At 51.7% G+C, this 22,681-nt stretch overlaps 2 protein-coding genes across 7 annotated transcripts in view; one reads left to right on the forward strand and one right to left on the reverse strand.

Annotated features, from left to right (window-relative positions):
* The window catches only part of CMTR1 (cap methyltransferase 1), a 56,894-nt gene extending 55,424 nt beyond the window's left edge, over nt 1–1,470 (forward strand). For 2 of the 3 annotated variants that reach the window (XM_054721902.1, XM_054721904.1), the window contains one exon: nt 160–1,470. In XM_054721902.1, coding sequence (XP_054577877.1) covers nt 160–316 — 157 coding nt within the window. In that variant the 3' untranslated portion in view covers nt 317–1,470. The remainder of the gene's footprint in view (nt 1–159) is intronic. The other variant, XM_054721903.1, reaches the window with a different exon arrangement.
* Nucleotides 1,471–1,485: 15 nt separating this feature from the next.
* CCDC167 (coiled-coil domain containing 167) lies at nt 1,486–20,298 on the reverse strand. 4 transcript variants are annotated; one of them, XM_054721906.1, is made up of 6 exons: nt 20,219–20,290; nt 7,777–7,866; nt 4,756–4,850; nt 4,530–4,582; nt 3,043–3,215; nt 1,539–1,671 (listed from the first exon to the last, which is right to left on the reverse strand). In XM_054721906.1, exons 1-5 carry the CDS (start codon nt 20,258–20,260, stop codon nt 3,112–3,114), a joined length of 384 nt encoding a protein of 127 aa, XP_054577881.1. In that variant the 5' UTR covers nt 20,261–20,290; the 3' UTR covers nt 1,539–1,671; nt 3,043–3,111. The 4 variants fall into 4 exon arrangements, with proteins under 4 accessions (XP_054577880.1, XP_054577882.1, XP_054577881.1 ...); XM_028161190.2 differs by having other exon boundaries at nt 1,539–1,676; XM_054721905.1 differs by lacking the exon at nt 3,043–3,215 and having other exon boundaries at nt 1,486–1,676.
* Between the last annotated feature and the right edge of the window lie 2,383 nt (nt 20,299–22,681).

Genomic DNA, 22,681 nt, shown 5'->3' on the forward strand with positions numbered 1-22,681 from the left:
CAGAGGGAAGACCCTCAAGTGGCATCATTGAATGTGATGCCAGGACCTGCTGTGATGGTTGGGGTCCTGGGTGAGGACCTCCCCACTTAAGAATACTCATCCCCTAAACCAGTTGCCAGGGGTGGGTGGTAATCTCTTGGTCCTGATCTCTGGGTACAGCCCTCTGACTTCCTTCCTCCCCAGCATCTGCTACTATGGTCGGCTCTTCTGGGAATGGGGAGATGGCATCCGTGTACATGACTCCCAGAAGCCCCAGGACCCGGACAAGCTATCCAAGGAGGATGTCCTCTCCTTCATCCAGACGCACAGCGCCTGAGGGCCCGGGGACGCCCACTGCTACTGACCACCCTGCTGTTCAGAGTTAGGGTGCTCTACCTGGGCCCCTTGAATGCGACAGGGGAGCACAGCCTGGCCGTGAGGGGTGGATGGTCTCCTCTCCATCTCCCCTGAAGAGCTCAGTCAGGGGCTGTCAGAGGACACTCACATGTTCCTTCTGGGACATCTTTTAGACTTCCCTCCCCGGAGACCCGCCTCCCCTGCCAGGACTCAGCCTGAAAGACGCTGCTCCTACGTGGTGTGCGGTCAGGCCCAGGGCACGTGGGGCTGCGGAGGACGTGTCAGAGCAGCAGGGCTTTGGCTCTGCTGTTCTCTCCTGTATCCTGTAGACTCACTTTTCTGAGTTCTGTGACTGCCCTGAAGGTGGCCATGCCCTAGCTTTGCCCAACTTTTTACTGGGCCAACCCTTAGTGGGTGAGCCCACTGTTGGGAGCTGGCCAGGAGTACCTGCTGTACAAATCAAGGTTTTGTTTCTTTGAACTTGCTCTGTTTTGATGCCAAGTTGGAGAAGATTTTCTTGTCTTGTCCCCTCACCCTGTCTTGGTCTTCCCTGGAGTTCTCAGCCTAGACCTCTGACAGTCCCGCAGGCCGGGAAGGGAGGTGTGGCCCACGTCCCTGACACCACACCAGGATGCAGGCAGCACTGTCTTTGGGAGTGCATGTGACTGCCTCCTGGGGTGATAGCCTTCCTGGGCCCCATCCCCTTTTGACCCAAATCTTGGGCAGCTCTAGAAGGGAAGGAAGCACCCTCAAAGCCCTGCCTTTGTCTGTGCCCCAGCAGCAGTCCCCACTGCAACAGAGGGTACCTCATTTGCCACAGCCACCTTGCTACCCTCCCCCCCTTCTTCCCCATAGGGGGTACAGTCACTTTTGCCATTCTATAGTGTTGGCTGAGGGGGAAGAGGGGAAGCTGGGCAGTAGCTTTGGATGGGGATGGCACTGGGGGTTGTTTTTAATGGGAAATACCTGCCAGAGATGTTCATACAGGCTCCCCAGGGCCCCATCCCAGTGCTACACTGGTTTCCATGGAGATAGGGCACTGAGGCTCCCTGTCAGGTTGGAATTGGCCCCACCTTGCGGTGGGGGTGTGTCTCCAGCCAACATCCAGCCCTCGTGCTTCCCCCCTCCCCCGGGTTGGCAGCAGCACTGCTAAAATGTTGTATTTCCACCCAGTTCTGGGTATATGTGTGTCTTGCAAAATCTTGGATCATTAAAGATAAACATATTTTTAATGCCTGTGTGGCTCTGTGCTGGGGCTGCTGCTGGTTGTCCTCGGTGTTTGGTCTGGGACTGGCTTGGATAAAACAGCTTGGGCTGAAGGTGAAGGGGAGGAAGCTGTGCTGGAAGAAGAGAGAAGAGAGGGTTTGTTTAGTCAGAGCCTTGTCCAAGCTCAGGGCTCCCAGAGCTGCTGCTTGCTGCCAGAGAGGGGCCCAAGGAAGTCGGGAAATTATGCAGCTCCTGTTAGAAGCCAGGATGGGAGGATGAATGAACCTACAGCCCAGCAGGGTAGGGAGGCACTTTCCCCCTTACATAAATCACACAGCTCACTCTGGTGGTACTGTGACAATCCAGGATCAGTCTGTGACTAAAATAACAGAGGTGTCAGACCAATTAGTACCACCAGACCAGAGGAAGGAGGGAGGAAGAGATGGTTTTGCCGACTCCCCGCCAGCATCCCTCCTTCCTGTGCCTGCACTGGGGGCTGTGCTTGGGGTGGGAGACACGCAGGTGCTGAGGGCACCTCCCACTCCGGTCCAGGCTCGTTCCTTCCCCAGTCGCATCACTGCTGGTTGCCTCTAGAGCCTGCCTGCACTTTACCTGGCTCCTTCACCCTGGCCTCACGGTCCTTCCCTGAGCTCCCAGGGCAACTCCTTTCCATGTTTCACTTACCTAATTGGGGTGCTCTCAGCTCCTAAGCCCTTCACCCTTTTGGCTGCCCTGTTCTGGCTCCCTTGCTCCAGCCTCCCAACACAGCATCCTGGGCCCTGTGCTGGCAGTAGGGTTGGGGGATGTGCTCAGAGGCAGCGAGTGATGTCTGTGTTTGCGGCTGCTGCCTCCCCATCCTGTCAGCCCCACCTCTATGCTTTTCCCAGCAGACCCCGCCTGATTTACTGCCCACTGTCACCATAAGTCAGTCTGGTCATTACCATGGCTCTTGTTGCCCACTCACTCCGCCAGACCGCGCCAGCCCGGCCTGCCTCTTGAAGACGGATTAACTCCTTGCCTCCGTAGGACTGCCAAGCGACCACTCTAAGTCCCCAGTTGCCCTTCGCTGCATAGGCTACCTTTTCCTGCCATAGTTGCAGGCAGGGCACGACCACGTGTTTGGTGTGGGGGGTGGGCACGTGGCACGATGCCCAAGCCCTGGAAATGGCTCTCAGTGTAGTTCAGGCTTGCGGAGGCTTCCTGCTGTCTATTCCCTGCTTAAGTTGGGGGCTCACCTTCACAGCCTCCCTTCTGAGTTCTAAGCCAAGAGCTTTGCCTTGAACATCTCTTCTTCCTTGGTTCCTGCGTGCCGCCCCCGCCCCCAGCTGCAGTCAGACGTGACATTTACTCAGCACACAGCAGCCTGGGTGTTCTTTATTGCCTCTCCCTTGGGCTAAGGGAGGAGCCGGCACAGTCCTGGAGACCAGGAGCGGAGGCAGGAGGGGCTGAGCCAGCAGGAAGCCCTGCTCAGTGTGTGGTGGGGTAGAAACGCCCCTGTACCTTGGTCCTCTTGAGGCCTGAAGGGCCTGCTTGGCTGTGAGCGGGCTGTTGACTGGAGAAATCGCAGGCTCACATAGGCCAGTAGGCGTAGATGAGGCTCAGGAGGATGAAGATGGCCACGGAGAGCAGCATGTTCTTCCGGTTCTCCTGCCGAAGCAGCTTGAGCTCCTTCTCTGGGAGGACACGGTGTTGGACAGGTAGTTTAGGCCCATCTGCTATTCTCAGCTGCCTCTGCCTCCCACAAGTGGGTACACACACTGCTGAGGGCCGAGGTGTTCCCTGCCAGCCACTTCCTTATCCATGAAAAGGACTCTGTCCTTGATCCTCACCACCTTTGGCTACAGATCCCACCCAGCCTCCAAAAGTCCCAACACAATGCTACCCAACCATTTCTCTTCAGATGCAGTTGAAGTGGAGGATGGAATGTGTGAGAGGTCACCAAAAGGCCACACGTAAAAGCCAAGCGATGTGGTGGCATGGCGTCACCAGGTGAATCCTCCCTTGTCACTGGGTGGGCTTCGGGCCCTCTGCTGGACACCCAGCCAACGAATGAGGGACACTAGGAGGAGGCAGTTCGTGCCGTGAGGTCATCGGGCTCACCTCTGGCAAAAGCCAGTCCTACTCTGCAGCCACACCGTCTCAGTGGGGATGCTGCGATTTTGTGTGAAAATTACTAGGGTGGGGGGCACTGAAGTCCCGCCTCTGCCTGTGTGAGGGAGTGGGGAGATCCTGCAGATCAGCTCTGGGCAGGCCAGACTGAGCCCAGGCTCAGGGGTGTGTGCACATGCACTGCACACACTTACTTCTTTAAAATCGGTCCCTTTGGAAGGTTCCCTGCCATGTGGACTGCTCTGGGCTGGTTCTAGGCCAGGTTTGGCCTCTCAGGGAGAATAGAACAGACAAGTTGGATGAGCCTCTGCAGATCAGCTTTCTCCCGGCAGGCAGGGGCAGGGTGGCCGAAGGGGTGGTGGTGGGCCCAGCAGCTGCCCTCTAGCTCTGCCCTGCCAGGGTTCTACCTGACTGTGCCCCCAGCACCCAGAAGGTGGCAGCATTGCTCCACTCCAGTAGCCCTTCAGGGCTCCCAAGTTCATCCTCCTTCATGGTCCCCAAGGCCCCGACTCCCATCACAGGGATTTCCTGGTGCGGGGATGGGGGGGCAGGGAGGTTGGGGAGGGGGCAGGGAGAACAGCCCTCCCAAGTCTGGGTGGATGTGAGAATCTTCTGGGCCTGGCTACCGTCATACCCTTCGTCCCAGGAAGAACAGACCCACAGACCCACAGGCCTCTCTATCTCCCTTGGAACAAAGGAACAGACCTGCTCTTCTTCCAGGCTGCTGGGCTTACAGTGGGTTCCTATAGCCTCCTGGGGGCTGACCCCTCCTGAAGATCCCCCTGGATCCCTGTCACCTTGTGGGCTCCCTGGGCTGTCTGTCCCTCTTGACCCTGGGACTAGAGGGCGGGGCTGGTAACGAAAGGGAACTTTCTTACCATAGTTGGAGGCTTTGTTCATCAGGCTGTTTTTCTCCTTCTCCAGAGACTTCCTGTGAGGGGGAAGGAGTTTTATGGCTCAAGCCCTTTTCCTTCCCACCCGAGGGGCAGCTGGCATTCCAGGGCAAGTTGGACAAGGGCCAAGGTCTCTGTGGCAGGTGGAGGCCAGGGCCCAGGTTAGATATGAGGGGCTGAAGAAGGGCGGGAGGTGGGGCAGGAGCATTACCTGGCCTCTGGGCTCAGCTCCGCCCCATAGAGCCTGGAGTTCACAGCCTCTAGGTCCCTCCGACATTGCAACAGCTTCTCCTCCAGCCCATCGATCTGAAACACAGCACACCAGCCGCTGGAGAGGGCAGCAGAGCCTTTCACTTCCAAAACAGGCAGGGTTCTGGGGTGGGGAGGAGGAAGCCCTGTCATCCCTAACATTTCTATTATGCTGTCCTTGGCCTCCATGTGGTACAACCTGGGCCCCACTGGAAATGGCGGGGGGTGTTGCTCAGGGCCTCCCAGCTGCCCTGAACATGGCAGACGCCAGCCACACAAGGGTATCCTGGAATGAAACGAGATGCTTTGGGAAGGCTCAGCCTCTCCAAAGCACCCCACACACGTGAGGGATGGGTGGTTGGAACCTAGGGGCAGAACACAGAGGTATTTTCCCACTGATCTTAAACTAGTCTAAGTTGTAAGAATATATATTTTACCATGAGAACCAATAGAAAATATTGAGTGTAAAAAAATGCAGCTTAAAAACACTCCTATTTCTTTCTGATTGGGTTCTTGAGGCAAAGTATTGCCCATCATCAAGGTAGCTGTAACCTGTTGGGCAAAATTGCTTCTGAAAGGTTGGTTGCCAAAGTTATCAGTTTCCCTATTTGTTTTGGTTATAATTTCAGAGATGTATACTTGATAAAATAAATGCTGGGTCCTGGTATCATGCATTTGGCCTTGAAAGTTCATCTGTGTCCATCTGTTCCCAGATGTCTGTCTAAATGGCCACCTCTCTGGGCCTGGGACTGGCTTGCTCTCTTGAACCCCTGCCCTGCTGGCAGGAGCCTAGATGGGAAGGCTCAGAGGGCCCGGTAATGCTCAATTTTCCATCTGACTTAACTCATTCTCACCACGTCCCTGGGAAGGATAGCAACTATGACCTCTATTTCACAAATGGGAGAAAGGGCCCCCAAACAGAACTCGCTGAGGAGTCAGAGCGAAACACTCCTCCTTCCTTAGGGTCTTAGTCAATTCCCTGCTCCAGTCCCTTTTAGAGTGGCCCCTGAAGGGGCGGGACCAATGATCACAAGTACGAATCCAAGTCCCAGGCAGGTGGTCTGGGCCAGTGTCGGAGTTGCACTTGAAGTCCGTAGGCCTTCTGTCCCGCTCCCTGGCCAGCACCCAGCCTGGGTCAGCATGTTCCTCATCCCAGGGCCGGGCACAGAGATGCACCATCTATCCCCTGCCCTGCAGCCCAGCCTGCTGCCAACTCTGCTTCCGGAGACAGGGCCCTGTGGGAGGGAGCAACTGCATAGTGTTGAGCTAATTGCCTGGTTAATTGTGTCATTTCTCTGCTAATGGGCACCAAAGGGACGGTTGTCCTGGGAAACAGCCCCAACCAGGAGACAGGGCCTGTGCCTGGGGAGGCCAAAGGCCATCCTAGAATAGGCACTGGAGGGAGATGAGCTCTGGGGAGCCAGGCTCCAGGAACAGCCATGGCTGATGCGATGGTCAGTGGACCCAGAGCTGGAGCTGAGGAAAGCAGGTACTTCTTCAGGCAGCCATGAGGCCCAGTCTCGACAGCAGCACCCCCAACATACAGAGCCCAGCCCCTCAGGGCCCCGAGATTTGCTGTTTCCATTCCATTGTGTAGAAACTCCAATCAGAATACCAAATTCCATGCTGGGTCCCAAACAAAGCTTAATTCTTGAAGCTCTACCTCCTCCTCTACCTCCTCCGTGAGGCCTCTGCTGGAGGGGTACTGCCTCCTGCCCCCAGCAAATTAGTCAGTCAGTCTTCTCAGGAGGCTGAGCATGTGCTATGTCATTCCAACTTTGTGTGTCCAAACCTCCTCTTCCCAAATGCTGGGAGCCCTGAGGTCAGAAGGTGTAAACTTGCAGTCTGAGGGCAGAAGGTGTAAACTTGCAGTTCGGGGTTCGAGTCCCCCAGATGGACCCATTGCACTCATGTATGTGGTTGCCTGGCCCCTAGGGCTGACTTTGTAGCTCCTGCCCTAGAAGCATGTGGGCCATTTGTCTCCTTTGTGACCACAGGCCTGGCCCACTGCAGTCTTTGTAGCCCTGGGGTAGGGTTGGGCATGGCTGGGCCCAGGAGCTGGGACGGATTTAGGCCTCATGTAGCAATGGTTTCTGAAAGCCTCCACTTGTGCCATAGAAGCTGGAAGAAGTTAGGAGAAGCAACTATCATGCACATAGATACGGCCTTTGTGGATCACCGAGTGCAGTGTTAGTCCTTGGTTAGATTTCTCCGGGCCAGACCATGGTTTGCATGTCATTCTGGGAAGGAAAAGTTTGGGGATTTCCATCCCTAAACGCTTCTAGAAGGCTACCAGGTGTCCAAACAAGTGCTAACTGGCCCAGAGCAAGGCCAGGAACTCATGCTAAGCAAAATCTTTAAATTGAGGTTGGCAAACTACAAGTGGCCAAGCCAATCTGCCGCTGCACTCCGGGCAGGGCCTGTGGAGCTGGCAGTCAGAGGCCTTTATCTGAACAAGCCCCATTTCTCTGCAGTTCCACTGAATATCCCCACTTTCATTTACTACTTTTTAATGAGGCTTAAACAGACTAACACAAATCAAGGTTTTAGGGACTCAAGTTCTAACCTCCCTCTATGAATATTTATGTCCTGCTGACAGCTCGTTCTGACTCCCTTCTAAATAGCAAGTTCCCCTTCTTCGTAACCCAGCTGCTGGATGGGGGCTGAGTGAGTGGAGGCCGAGGCTGCCAGGCAGCTGGCTGGCTCCTAGAAGGCCGCTAACCCATCCGCAGGAGGTGACTCTGCTGGCAACCCCCTGCAGCACTTGCTGAAGCAGAAGCTGGCTCTCGGGCAGCTGGAATAGTGGGTGCAGAGATTCCAGGTGACCTCGGGCTGCAGAGAAGGCAGGGAGGGAGGCTCAGGATGCATCTGGGGTCAGGAGCAGAGCTGACAAGATGGGCCCAGAAATGGGGGAGAAGACTCAGAAAGTGGGCCTTAAAGAAGACCCTAGTTAGATTTTCAGTCCACTCTCAATAACATGCACCTGGATTATGCTCTTTGCAGAGTCCCCTGCAAATCTGCAGTCCTTAGCTTTCACTCTGCCGGCAGGCTGAAGGCAACAAAGACAGCAAGGCTAGGAGAGAAGACATGGGGGTTACAACCAGAATAAGGAGACAAATGACAAGAAGATTCTAGAAACATAAGAGTCAAAGCTGGGCAAGCAGTTGAAAGCCCAAGTGCCTAGAAACCAGAAATTGTGGCTCCTGAAAAGTGTGGTCACACGGAGTGGGGCCTGTACCCAGGTGCCTCAGCTTGTGGCTCACTTGCCATATTCCTTAATCCTATCTTTGTAGAACAAAGCTGTTTCATATTTCCAAGGATGTGAGGTGATACATGTAAGGTGCTTGAACAGTACTCAACGCACATAGTAGTTCAGGAAGTGTTTGCTGCCATTATCATCAGAGAAGTTTTCACTGGATCTTTGGGGAATAAAAAGAAAAGTTAATTTGTGGCTGGAGTAAGAGAAGGAGCTAGATGTATGGGGGGCTGATGGACAAATCTGCCCTGGCCACTGGCTGGTAGCAGTGGGAAGAGGAACCCCTCTGGCTGGATATGGCCATCCTCTGATTCGGGCGAGTTCAGCTGGGGTGGAGACCGCAGGGTAGACCATCAGGACAGCAAGGCCTCCACAGGCCAGCCCATTCGGTTGGCTCAGGACATGCATTCTCGGAACCTCGTGACTGGCCTGGGGAGAGCTGGGCTGGGGCCCTGGAGCCAGCACCAGGTTGTAGAGGCTGTGCCTGGTGGAACCAAGGATGACAGGGGCTAAGGGCAGAACAGACTCATGTGGTCTGGGCACTCTGGGGAGACAAGGAATGAATGGCAGGTGGAGCCTCGGTTCACCCACACCACGGCTCTATGGGGTCAGGTATTCAGCTGGGAGCAGGAATGCGAAGCCCTAGGACTAACGCAGAAAGAGGCCCCATAAGAGATCCAACCAACACTAGTGGGGAGAGTTACACTCTGGAGGCCATGGAGGCTCCCAGGACTCTTGCCCAACATGCTGGATAGCGGATAATTAGCAGGAGGAGTGTGGCGGGCCCAAGACTGGCTCCAGTGCTGGGATTTTCCTGGAGCTGTAGGTGGGTAGCAATGCTGGCTCTGACTGTCACAGGCAAAGTGGTTTCAGTCAAGGTGGGGACTGAGACAGGGAACTCATTCAGACAGTGCGGGGGGCGGAGAGTAGATGCCCCTGATGTACAATAACATTAAGAAGTGTCCACACATTACATTTATATTCAGAAGACCAAGTGCCCGTTTTTATACAGGAAAATGAACACTTTAAGTCACTAAGATGACAGCAGGTGCAGCATGGCTGCAAAGGAACCCAAGGAAGTAAAAAAGGCAGTGGTGTGAGCTCCCTACAAGTTAGCAAACTGTGCCTGGTAGGTGTTGTGGAAACTCATATGCAAGCAGTTAAAGGACCAAGCAGTCAGTGGTGAGTATGCAGGGTGTCCTGGTGGGTAAGTCTGTAATTTGACCCGAGACCAGCAGTGGCTAAAACCTGCCCCTGGGACTGCTGGCCTGGGCCTAGACAGGGAAGATGCAGATCCATGAGGGGAGGAGAAAGGAGGGAAAACAAGGTCGATAAGGTAGGAAGTGGGAAGGAGCATTCCTCAAGGAGGGAGCTGATGATCTAGAGGAGGCCCGGAGCCAGGAGCCAGGAAGTCTGTACTGTAATGGGAAAGGCCCATGAGTAATTCTGCCGCAGAACCACTGCCTTCCTATCCAAACACAGACTGGGGACTGGGTGCCTAGTGAGTGGCTGAGAGTGAGCAGAGGAGCAGGCTCAGCGAGAAGTATGAGGCCAAGGATCCTCCACAGATGCAGGGATGTTTCCTGCAGAAGAATGTCAAGATCTGAAGTCAGTCCAGCAGTCAAGGTCACCATGGGCCGTGACCCCAGCCAAGTGTGGCCATTGCTCCAGATGCCAAGGAAACAAAGGGCTGTTCATTTTCAGTCGTCAGGGGCAGGGACTCTCCCGGTGGCCTTCGAGCCCCCTCCTTCAGATGCAGCTCCGAGTGCTGTGTGCTCCCTGGCGCTCCGATGACAGCTCAGGAACCCCGAGCAGCTAAGCAAAATCCCCTCTGCCATCTGACTTGGGGAATAACACCTTATTCTCAGAGCTTTAGGGAAGTCTCCCTGGGGTCCTATATGCCATAAAACCACTGTGTTAAGAGAAACTGTAAAATTCGTCTCAGATCCCCGTGAGGCATCTTTTCAGTGGTATGGAGCCTCCTGGAATTAAAGTCCTCAATGAGACCTCTTTGGGGGCAAGAAACATGAGTGCCAGCTCACACACAAACTGCCCAGCACACTGGTCGGGTCAGGCCCCAAGGGGCCATCTCCAGGCCTGGCTGCCGCCAGGGCCTCGCATGCAGCTTTTATTCTGCCGACAAGAACGAGCCATAGGCTGTGCTCCATTACGGAAGCTTCCCCTCTTGAAGGTGGCTAACTGGTGCCCCCCGATCATCTTGACAGTCTGAGAGGGGTTCCCTGCCCGCTCCCTAAGTTGCCACTGTTTAGGGCCAGACTTTATTCTGGGAAAGGGAAGAGGCACCCTCAGGGCTTGGCACTGGCCACTGTTTTCTAGTTCAGGAAGTCATTTCGGTCTTGCTGGCCTTGCTCTCAGGAGCTTCCAACCGGTGAGTGAGAAAAGTGGCCGGGAATGAGTTAACCCCAGGAGCCAGGCAGTGGTTACAGGGCACATCCTGCACCTGCCTGGCCAGGTCCTTGCTGGGCACCAAGACCTACTAAAGAGCATGCTGCTGGGGTATCTGAGCCCAACTCTAACCACCAAGTTTTGTGTGTCTAGATGGCACAGAGGAGTCAAAGCTGCCTCATGGAGGGAGGCCAACGGCCCACACACACTAAACCGTAACAACCCAGGAGCAGCCACCACTGCAGCATGCGCCAGGCGCCAGGCACTTTGTGCTCCTCTCGATCCCCTCGTGGGATGCTCACAATAACCCCGAATGCGCAGTCTTATTAGTATCCACATTTGCAGCTGAGGGAACTCAGGCCATGGAGATGAAGTCATGTGCCAGGCTCACACAGCCAGTCCATGGGAGAGCCAGGCAGTCCGAGTCTGGGCTGCTAGCCACCAGCCTACAAGAAAGCCGTAAGCCACCAGCCCTGAGCCCCTCGTAGCTCCTGGTGCAACCTCCACTCCTTACACCCTGGGCTAGACGGTGGGCAGCTTCATATATGCTACCCAAGGTCAACATCAACTCTACAAGGAAGGGACTGCCCCATTTTAGAGAGAAGCAAACACCCGGCAGAGATTTTAAGCAACCAGCCCAAGGTTATGTGATTGGGAAGTGGTAGAAGTGGGGTCTGGAATCTGAGTTTTTCTGCTCCAGAGCGCATGCTCCTTCTTTAAAGCCCCTCATGAAAACATTCATGACAAAGAAGGGCTCTGTGGAAATCATTCCACGTCCTGGTCCAAGTCCGTCTAAGCTTGCGATCTGGTCTCAACAGATTCTCTACTATGAATAAACGTGTCCAGGGCTCTGCTGGTCTCTGTCCACATAACAGATATGCTCTGTGAGGGAAGAACCTGACAAATCCATTTGCTTGGAGACAGGAGACAGGAGCGGAGCATCTGTCCTCATGAAGGCAATTACCCTCCAACTCCTGGCTGCAACACCCCAGGCAACCTCCCCAAAACAGTGTAAACTGCCAAAGCACCTTCCCAAATCCACAAAAACAGACCCAGTTTGCCCACTTCCACCTCTCCTACCCCCTTTCCAGTGTGCAGATGATGTTTTACTGAGTTGTACACTTGAAAACTATATGGTTTTCTTAACCAATGCCACCCAAATTCAATTTAAAAACAAAAAAACCACCCTAGCTGGTTTGGCTCAGTAGATAGAGCATCGGCCTGAGGACTGAAGGGTCCCAGGTTCAATTCCAGTCAAGGGCATGTACCTTGGTTGCAGGCACATCCCCAATAGGGGGTGTGTAGGAGGGAGCTGATCAATGTTTCTCTCTCATTGATGTTTCTGACTCTCTACCCCCCACCCTCCTCTCTGTAAAAAATCAATAAAATATATTTGAAACAAACAAACCAGACCCAGTTTGGAGAAGGAAAAGGTGGGCTAGTGGGTCTGATATGCCCTTCCTTCCCCAGGAGGCATCAAAGTCTTTCCTTTCACGTGTTAATTTACAGCTGAGAGCGGGGTCAGCTGTCCCAGCTCCAGCCCCCGCAGCCTGGTCAGCTGTCCCAGCTCCAGCTCCAGCCCCCGCAGTCTGGGAGCTGGGTTTCTGGAGATCCACCCATGTTCAGCCCGGGAGGCCGGGTGTTTATTATAACGGGCAAAGAAGCCACACCACCTGCCCAGATGGTCTCTGGCAAGAGCACTGGGGCTTTCCATCTGGGGCCTTCAGGCCACACAGCCAAGTCACATGGGGGTCACAGGCCTCAATGTTTCCGGTGAGTGGCTTCAACCCCCAAAGGACTGATTACTCTGGCACTACTTAAAGGGCGTTTTTCTATGGAGGAGGCTCCTAGGGCTCTGTGGGGGCAGAAAAACCTCCACCCGTGGCTCCTCAAAGATCAGGCCCTGTGAGACACTCCTCTCCGGGGCCGAGCGATGAAGACAGGGAACCTTTCCCATTTTCAACCAATGAACAGTTTTCAGGAGAAGCAGAGCGCACAGGGGCTTGTTTCTCTGGAGAGTCAGGAACCCGAGGGGCCCTGCTGAAGCCCACCCGCTCCGAGGTACCCCGAGACCTTCGTGAGCCGAGCAGCTGCGAGGAGAAACGCGCCGGCAGCCTTCATCTGTCCCTGGCCAGAACGTTGTTTGGAGTTTGTTTTCTCTTCTTTCCCCAAATATATTTTTTGATAAATTAGCAAAAGCTTCTTCATCGCTGAAAGGCTGAAAGCATTTTTCAAGAACTGGCATCTACCCTGCGCCTTATGAATTCATTAATTAAGATGCTGGCAAACAGCCACTCCACACATGCTGACATCCAGCCGTGTTAGGTAATGAGGTTTTAGTCTCCTGACCCCCGTCAAGTGGAGCGGAGCCAGACACAGGCTGCCGAGAGAAATCACCTGCCCGCTGCTGACCTGTCGCTTGCGCCTGGCAGCAGGTGAGGCTCATTTAATGGTCAGCGGCCCTTGAACAGTCTCCACATGTTGCAAGCCTTTCTCTCAGCCCCTGGCTGGGCAGTACCCAACTGCCTGCTCCACTGTGGCCTCCTAACCCCTGACTAGCAAACCACTCAAACGGACTCAGGTATCAGAGACAAGGGTTCAAGTGCCTCCTCCAGCCACTCAAGCCAATTCGGTAGATATTTATTGCTTGTAGCCCTTGTCTCAGAAAATTGGTAGGCTCCGTCAGCCCTGCGCACAGCCAGCTCCAGAACTGAGACTGACTTCATCCACACTTAGTGCTCCTGCCCCTCCCTCCCCTCAGGGAGCTTACCGCAGGACTGACATTACACAAATAATTGTAAGTGTCAAGGCTCCTTCCCTCTGGCGCTTATCCTGTCTAGGCCGTTTTCTCCTCTCAACCTACCACCGCAACTTAATTGTCACTGATCTGGGGCCTCTTTTTCTGATAAGGATTCCAGTAAATTTTAAACGACTACCATTAACTTTTATTCCCTACAGCAGATACTATTAGTTGGCCAACACAGCATCGATTACCAACCCCCTTCTTTGTCTGACTCCATTACAGAAGTTAGAAAAGATCAACAGATGCTTTACCAGCCTCATTGCAGCCAGGCGTGTCCTGACCCAGTTCTGGCCAATAAGATGTTCCAGAAGTCTGCTAAGAAACTCTGGGGAGGGCTTATGCTTTACTTATAAAAGGCACAAAGAGTGTTGTAGTTCCTTTCTTCTTCTTCATTATTTGAAGTTGGATATGATGACTGGAATTTGAGCAGCTATCTTGTGACTACGAAGAAACAGCTAAGAGAAAGCAGAAATACCAGCCCCGACATAGCTGCGCTTTAGAACCAATGCCATCAATCTCCAAATTTTCTGTATGGGGGGAAAGCATACTCCTATTTGTTTAGGCCAAGGGCCATTGGATATACATAACATTATTTGCGGGCCATTCAAAATGATCAACTTAAAAATTAGCCTGCTATCTTTGGTCAATCATTTAATTAACTCACCCTAATGCCTTGGCAGGACCAGATCAAATGATTTCATGGGCCTTTACAGCCCTCGGGCGGACATTCCCCTATCCTGGTTTGGTCACTTGAGGTCAGTTTTCTGTAACCTGTAGCCAAAAGCTTTACAAACTGATATGTTTTTGTGCTAGGGAACAGATCCAACCAAGTATTTCCTGTAAGATGTCAACTAAGACACTGCACATCTGTTAAGACAACTGGCTGCTGAAACATCTAAAGACATTAAGTTGAAAGGTCCAGTTTTGAAAGAAAAGCACAAGGACCAAGTAACAGCTCATTACTACCAGAGATTTAAAAACAAACAGCCAAAATCCTATCACTTTATACTGAAAAGCAACCCTTCCCTCAGCAAGAATCCTCCTATCAGTTTTGACTGAAATACAACTCCCCCCTCCTCCCACACAGCATTAAAATCAGTACCAGAGAATGGTGATTTCTCATCTGAACTGTAATTCTTTCTTGCTATTCAGAATGAACTCTCAGAAGTTAAAACTCACAGCCAGTTTTTTCCAAGTCCGAAATCTCACAAGGTGGCAAATGAGTTGGATAAAAAGGTCTCCTGAGTAGCCATGAGTGGGGGAGGCGAGGAGGTGCCGTGGTTGTCCTGGGAGGTGACTGCCCAGTACAGTTGGCCTGAGCCAGCCCTCGGGGTGAGTGCTGCCTGCCCAGTAATTGCTTCATTACAAGTGGAGACTGTTTGCAGGTGCTGAGATCACTCACTTGTGGGGGTTTTATTGCGCTCGTCAGATTAACAAACATTTCTGATTAAATCACCACTTCATTGGCTCTAAGCACACAACTTTTAATGAGGACAATATCTACTGCTACTGAGCATCAGTGCACATTCAATACTCAGACCCGCTGGGAGCAATGGACGAACAAGGTGAGGAGACAGTCAGATGCCAAGTTTTTTCTAAGGTGCACAGTTACAGATCTCAAATGTTAGAATATCCAAGCAAAAAGTAACCTTAGAGATCAAGATGGCAAATGTAAATATCTATATTGGTACTGACAGGTAAAAAAAAAATTGGCAAATGTGACTGGTATAAGGTGGTATTAGGACCCCCTTCCCCACCCCCACCCCCAAATTCAAAGCATTTTTTAAAACCATGTCAGCCAAACAAAAGACATCTGTCATCTGTATTTGACCATAGTGAGTCTGTAACCCCTGGTGAAGTTACCGATGAGAAACTAAAGTCCAAACAAGGGGGTTGACTTAGCCTTGATAAAAAAACATGCACAAGAACCACAAAGGCTGCTAATACAGAACACTGCTTATTGATAATAACACTGCCAGGCATCTGTTAGGCACTTTAAATAGCTTTTCTCATTTAATGCTCAAAACCACACTGTAGGTAAGTTGCAATCTGTGTAGACTGTGGGATGTCCACCAAAACAGTGGTCGCCAACCGGTGGTCTGTGAGGTCCAAAAGGTTGGCGAGCGCTGCACTAAAACACACTAGCTCCTTCCTCCAATGCAATCAAGCTGTAGTTGGGCATGTGGCCTCCTAGCTGATGAATGTATTTCCCAGCTTGCCCCTGCAGTCAGGTGAGGCCTCGATTCTTAGCTTGCATCTTGGCCAATGGAAAGTGGGCACTTTAGGCCCAGGACTCTAAGACAGCGGGTGTGCTTCTCCATTCTCTCTTTCCCAACCAGTGGGTGTTTCATGAGGTTACAACAAGGACCTAGGGCAGTGATGGCGAACCTCTGACACGAGTGTCAGTGCCATTTCTGATGACACGCGGCCGCTGAGGCAGCCGCATGCCGAGGATGAAACATTTATGTTATTTAAACTATAAATATCGCAAAATAATGTTTTTTCCTCAAAGGGACACACTACCCGAATTACGCTCAGTTTTTTGGCGAAGTTTGAAACACTGGGCTCAAAAGGTTGCCCATCACTGACCTAGGGGAAGACAGAGCCACAAGATGGAAGGAATACAGCAGAACCACTACGGTCCTAGTATTCTAGACCAGAGGTTGGCAAACTATAGCCTGTGGACCTGTTTTATAAATAAAGTTTTATTGGAACATAGCCACACCCATTAATTTACATACTGTCTATGGCTGCTTTTGTGCTAAGACAGCCTATCTGAGTAGAGTTGATGGATGTTATTTGTGGTAGTTATGTTCTATAAAGCTGCCTCCAAAAATAAATGAGCAAATACTGAACCAGGTTAGGTTCCTGTGAGCCTCCGGTCACAACATTATTATCAACTGATCAATAAAAAACCTTGTTTTGTGTGTATTTCTGTTTAAAAAGGCCTACTGTCATATATATTCTTGATTCATTAACATTGAACTCACAGCCAACAACACTATAACTCAGACCTGAACAAAATAACACATACACGTTATCTGTAAGGCACATGAAGCCTTCTTGCACTTTGGAAAACTAGACAGCACTACACACGAGGGCGTTTTAAACAGCAAAATCACCAGCAAGAAGCACAAAAGTATAAAAAATGTGGCACTAAATAGACCACAAAAAGGACACTTGTTTACTACATAAGAACTGAAATAAGGCCTGGCTGGTGTGGTTCAGTGGTTGAGCATCGACCTATGAACCAGAAGGTCATGGTTTGATTCCGTCAGGGCACATGCCTGGGCTGCGGGCTTGATGGGATCTCTCTCATCATTGATGTTTCTATCTCTCTCTCCCTTCCTCTCTGAAATCAATAAAAACATATTTTTTAAAAAAGATAAAGAAGAACTAAAATAAGAAGGCAGAACACTACCTTGTTCAAACTTAGTAGGATCTGTAGGCCTCCAGTGACTACAATTTTTTTTGTTAATCCTCACCTGAGGATACTTTTTCCACTGTTTTTTAGAGAGAGTGGAAGGGAGGGAGAGAAACATCGATGTGAGACACATTGATTGGTTGGTTGCCTTCAGCACCTGCCCTGACTGGGGCTGGGGATTGAACTTGCAACCCAGGTATATGCCCTTGACCAGGAATTGAACCCATGACCCTTTGGATGCTGTAACCACTGAACACCACCAGCCAGTGTTCAACTTTTTTACTGCTTTGAGTTTGTGACTTACTGCAAAAGCACTCCAAGTATTGATTTGGGGGTTACAAATATATTTTAAGTAGGCAAATTCACAAATACAGACTCCATGAATAATGAGGATCAACTGTAGGTTGCAACAGAGACCATATGGCCCACAAATCCTAAAATATTTACTATCTGAACCTTAGAAACAATGTCTGCCCATCTCTGCTCTACCATGTTAGAAAAAAAATTTTTTTTCTTGCTCTTGAAACCACTGACTTTTGGGGTTTCTGTTATAGCAGCTTACCATGTCCTAATACAGACTATAAAGTCTATGCTCTTCCCACTACACAGTGGCTTCTCATTTGACCATCTATTATTCTCTTTCAGAAGGAGATTGCTATTTCCACCAACCTTTTTTTTTCTACCAAGTAGGCTGATATTTCTCAAGGGGTGGTACTAAAATCTCCTGCTTCAGAATGGTGTGTGTAGCTTGTTAAAAGCATATGACTTGGCCCTGGCCGGGGTAGCTCATTGTCCCAATATTCCAAGGTTGTGGGTTCCCCCAGTCAGGACAGATACAACAATTAACCAATGATTGTATAAATAAGTGGAACAACAAATCAATGTTTCTCTCTCTCTCAAATCAATCAATAGAAAAACCCAAATTATTTGTTAAAAATACCACTCCCCAACCCCCCAAAACACACACACACACACACAAGTCCTACTGAATTACTCCAGGCAGGGGAGAATTCAACCCTCCATTGTAAAAAGCTCTACAAATGATTCTTAATGCAGCCTTAAATTTGAGAAGCGCTGAACTGATAGTAAGCTCAAGAAGACTATTACCCTATCTCTGTCTTTTTAAATCCTAACTGGAGAACATGTTTTCTTAATTGATTTTGAGAGAGAGAAAGAGAGAGAGAGAGAGAGAGAGAGAGAGAGAGAGAGCACGTGAGCGGGAGGGGGGGGGGGCGGTCCACTGTGAGACAGGAAAATCAATTGGTTGCCTCCCAAGATGCCTGACCAAGAATAGAACCTCTGGGAGATGACCTAAGGCAGTGGTCGGCGAACTGCAGCTCTCGAGCCACATGCTGCTCTTTGGCCCCTTGAGTGCGGCTCTTCCACAAAATACTATGTGCCGGCGTGCACGTACAGTGTGATTGAAACTTTGTGGCCCATGCGCAGAGTCGGTTTTCAGTCTGAAAAGAAATTTCAATCGTTGTACTGTTGATATTTGGCTCTGTTGACTAATGAGTTTGCCGACCACTGACCTAAGGGAACTGTAACCTCTGGGAGGTGACCTAAGAGAACTGTAACCTCTGGGAGGTGACCTAAGGGAACTGTAGCCTCTGGGAGGTGACCTAAGAGAACTGTAACCTCTGGGAGGTGACCTAAGGGAGCTGTAACCTCTGGGAGGTGACCTAAGGGAGCTGTAGCCTCTGGGAGGTGACCTAAGGGACTGTAACCTCTGAGAGGTGACCTAAGGGAGCTGTAACCTCTGGGAGGTGACCTAAGGGGACTGTAACCTCTGGGAGGTGACCTAAGGGGACTGTAGCCTCTGGGAGGTGACCTAAGGGACTGTAACCTCTGGGAGGTGACCTAAGGGGACTGTAACCTCTGGGAGGTGACCTAAGGGGACTGTAGTCTCTGGGAGGTGACCTAAGGGAGCTGTAACCTCTGGGAGGTGACCTAAGGGACTGTAACCTCTGGGAGGTGACCTAAGGGAGCTGTAGCCTCTGGGAGGTGACCTAAGGGGACTGTAGTCTCTGGGAGGTGACCTAAGGGGACTGTAACCTCTGGGAGGTGACCTAAGGGGACTGTAACCTCTGGGAGGTGACCTAAGGGAGCTGTAACCTCTGGGAGGTGACCTAAGGGAGCTGTAACCTCTGGGAGGTGACCTAAGGGAGCTGTAGCCTCTGGGTTGTGATTTAAGGGGGCTATAACCTCTGGGAGGTGATCTAATGGGACTGTAACCTCTGGGAGGTGACCTAAGGGAGCTGTAACCTCTGAGAGGTGACCTAAGGGAGCTGTAGCCTCTGGGAGGTGACCTAAGGGACTGTAGCCTCTGGGGGGTGACCTAAGGGGGCTGTAGCCTCTGGGAGGTGACCTAAGGGACTGTAACCTCTGGGAGGTGACCTAAGGGGACTGTAACCTCTGGGAGGTGACCTAAGGGACTGTAACCTCCGGGAGGTGACCGAAGGGAGCTGTAACCTCCGGGAGGTGACCGAAGGGGACTGTAACCTCTGGGGGGGGGGGGGGGGGTGACCTAAGGGAGCTGTAACACATCAGAAACAAGATGCACTAGAAGACAAATCACCTTGATTCTCAGCTCCTCCAACTCCTCATCCTAGGCTCTACTTGAAACCTCAGTTTCCTCATCTGTAAAAATCTCACAGGCTTGTCCTGAGGCGAACTGAGAATGCAAACGAAGTAGATACAGCTGTTGCTATATCCATGTGCATCAATTTCCTTTCCCTCCCGTATGAAGCAAATTATTTTTAGTTTTTAAATCCTCATCTGAGGGTTTTAAAAATTGATTTGAGAGAGAGCCGGGGAGAGAGCGAGCGAGCGAGCCTCCCATCACACGCCCGGACAGAACCCACAACCTTTTGTTGTAGGGAGGAAACTCCAGGCAACTGGAGGGCCCCGCCAGGGCGCAGCAAACTCTTTTTAAGCAATTTGGGAACATCACCACTCCACCCTTCTCCACAGATCCCCGCAGGTTCCCAGAGTAACTTCCCAGTTCAAGCTCCAGCCCCTAGGAAACCTGTCCCATCTCAGTAAAGTGAAGCCACTACTAGTACACGACATAGTGTGGGCTCCCTAACCTTCAGGGGTCCCTCACCCACAGGCCTCTACCCCTGTGTCACCCCCCCCCCCCCGTACCCTCTGGGAGGTAACCTAAGGGGACTGTAACCTCTGGGAGGTGACCTAAGGGGACTCCAACTACCCACCCCTTCAGGACCTCATTTCCTTGTCCCGCCCTCTTTCGGGCCCCTGTTCACTCCACGTCTCTTCCCTCTGGAGTTCTCCTCCCCCGGCTCCCATCTCCGCTGCCCCCTCGGGCTCCCCAACATTCGGTTCCTTCCCCAGCCCCTCAACTCCAGGTACCCCCAGGCGCCCTCGCAAGACCCTCGCATCTCTCCCAAACTCGCGTCGCCCTTACCCTGAACGCCTCCTTAGGCCCCTCCTCCACCCGCAGCCAGGCGCACCCCCTTCCCCGCCGCGGGGAGAGGACCACCAACGATGTGGCCCACCCCAACTTCTCCCCTCACCTCCAGAGCGACGCCCAGGTTCTCCCGCTTCTTTTTAGTCATGTTACTTGCCGGGATCCCCAGTCACTATTGGACGCGCCCATTGGTAGCACTACGCATGCGCAAACACTCGTGCTCCCCTCTTATTGGCCACCAAGGCGGAGGGAGGTGGGGCTACTGACGGTCGCCATCTTGTTGAGGGGCGCGGCCAGCGTGGCGCCGCCATGTTTATGAGGGGCAACCTCTAGTTTGGCCTTAGCCTGGGGCCGGGGAGAGGCTAGATGGCCTTGGGGCACTTACGGCAGAGCTGCCCCTTGCCTTGCTAATTCAAAGGCCCTTTAGGGCACCGAGAGACCTTTTCCACCTCTTCTTCATGCCCTCCACCTCTTTAGTGACCGCCCTGCACACTTGGAGGCCAACCTGCACCCCCCACCCTCCCGTTTAAATCCTGTCCAACCTTCAAAGCCCATCCTGAAGCACTGCTGCTCCAGGAAGCCCTGTCTTGAGTTCCGTGGCCTTTTGGGATCTGAGAACGACCTTCTGTTGTTATTCCTCCTTTTTGTCCTGTGTTATTTTACACACAAACATCACGGAAAACCCGAGCAGCATCCTTTATCCTACCTCTCTCAACACCAAGTTTCTGTGCATGCCCTCCAGGCTTCCTGTCAGACAGCGTGTTTTACACTGTTGTCACCCTCTCGCACAGACACTGTGGACCAGGCACTTTGAAATGTTTTGATGACCCATGGTACAAAATGCTCTTCTGTCCCATGGCCCAGCTACCCATGTAACTGCAGGCAACGTTTCCCGATAAATAAACACCTTTGCCACCTGCGATGCCCTCTCATATGTTCTATTCTAGCCTATTTTATGTATGCTTTTTAAAAGTTGGTGGCTGGAGACCCATTAAGTTTATTTCGTGACCCATTAATGGATATTGAGCTGCAATTTGTAAAACACTGTCAGGCATGTCCCTATGCCCTCGAAATCACTATCTGTGATGGTGGCAAATGCCGCCAAGTGAATACAGCCAATCTGGTGTTGGACATCACCTCCAAGTAATGCGAAGGAAACATCTTTGCATACATAGCTTTGTCTTTCTGAAAATTTTAAGATAAATGTGTAGAAGTGGAATTATTGGGTCAAAGAATATGAGTCCGGAATCGAAGCTCCTTATTTTCTGAGCAGTTATCTTTCTGGGGTGGGGGTGCCTGTGGTTTCGGTGTGTGAATGTGTCCAGGTCTGTGTTCTCATCTTGATAGAGTTGTTGAATGATGGAGCTGGAGGGGACCTGAGATCTCATCTCGGCTGGCCGCCTGCCTGAGGCCCACAGAGGAAAATCATAGCAAATTCTCTCTGAACAGTCAGCAGGCTGCTGAGCAGTTGTTTAGTGCAGTTCTTAGCTTAACACCCAGCACAGGAGAAACTTCCTCAAGATCGTTGTCTATCAACTGTCAATCAACGGCATTTATTGTCAGAACACTCTTCACAGCATTGGTTCCAATCCCAGAAAAACCAGACTCTGTGCTTCCCAATTATCACAGGCACGGGCCCAGGGGAGGCGAGAAGAGGAGGGAAAACACTGTGTTCTTTTAGAAGTGGTTCCTTCCGCGTGTGTTTGGCACCACAAAAAAGCCACGCGGCGTGGTGAGCTTCCTGTCAGTGCTTTGTCTTTCTCCGCCATTCCCCATGAAATAATGGGTGAGCTGTCATCCTTCTCCCTCAAGAGGCTCGGATTTTCCAAATCAAACTTGTTCCCTGGTTCCCATAATGGGACCAATACTTGAAATGTGACTGGAATGAGAGCCCAAGTGGGTTGAGTGAACGGGGAAGGGGGGCCTTTGGAATGAGACTGACCTGGATTTCTATCCCAGCTCTACCACTCAGCAGTGGTGGGTTGGGGGCCAGTTACTTAAGTTGGCTGGGCCTCAGTTTCCAGGTCCGTAGAACAAGCTGGTGGGCCAGGCTTGTAGGCTGTTGTGAGAATCACTAAATGGCCAGTGCTGTGGCTTGTGAGTGACCAGGACAGATTCAGCAGGACGGATGGGCCCGCTGCCAGTTTTCATTATAGGGTTTCGCTTAGCAATTGTCGCCATTCTTATTTTGATTATTGTTTTGATATTGGTTTCTATCAGCTTTGACACGACTGTACAGTATCTGTTGTTAGGAGTTAGGGACAAACTCTTGGGTTGTTTCCTGCTATCGAAGGCACTTAGTTCACTGAAAAGGCAGCCCCCAACATGCACAAGTGTCTCTCCCTAGAGAGGAGGTGCCCTTTCCACCTCTACTGGTCCTTCCTGCTGAGACCATCAATCATGGGTTTCCTGTGTCCAGACATTGCGGAAGGTGCTGACCCCTGCGGTGCTGGGGGAAGCTGAAAGAGCCCCGGGAACCTGCAGAGGCCCTTTCATCCCAGTACATGCAGTGACCAGCTTTGACTTCCACGGGGACTGTTTGCTGAGCCTGCTGCAGCTCGGCCTGGCT

This window comes from Eptesicus fuscus, chromosome 10, assembly GCF_027574615.1.
Source record: "Eptesicus fuscus isolate TK198812 chromosome 10, DD_ASM_mEF_20220401, whole genome shotgun sequence".
Taxonomy (NCBI): domain Eukaryota; kingdom Metazoa; phylum Chordata; class Mammalia; order Chiroptera; family Vespertilionidae; genus Eptesicus; species Eptesicus fuscus.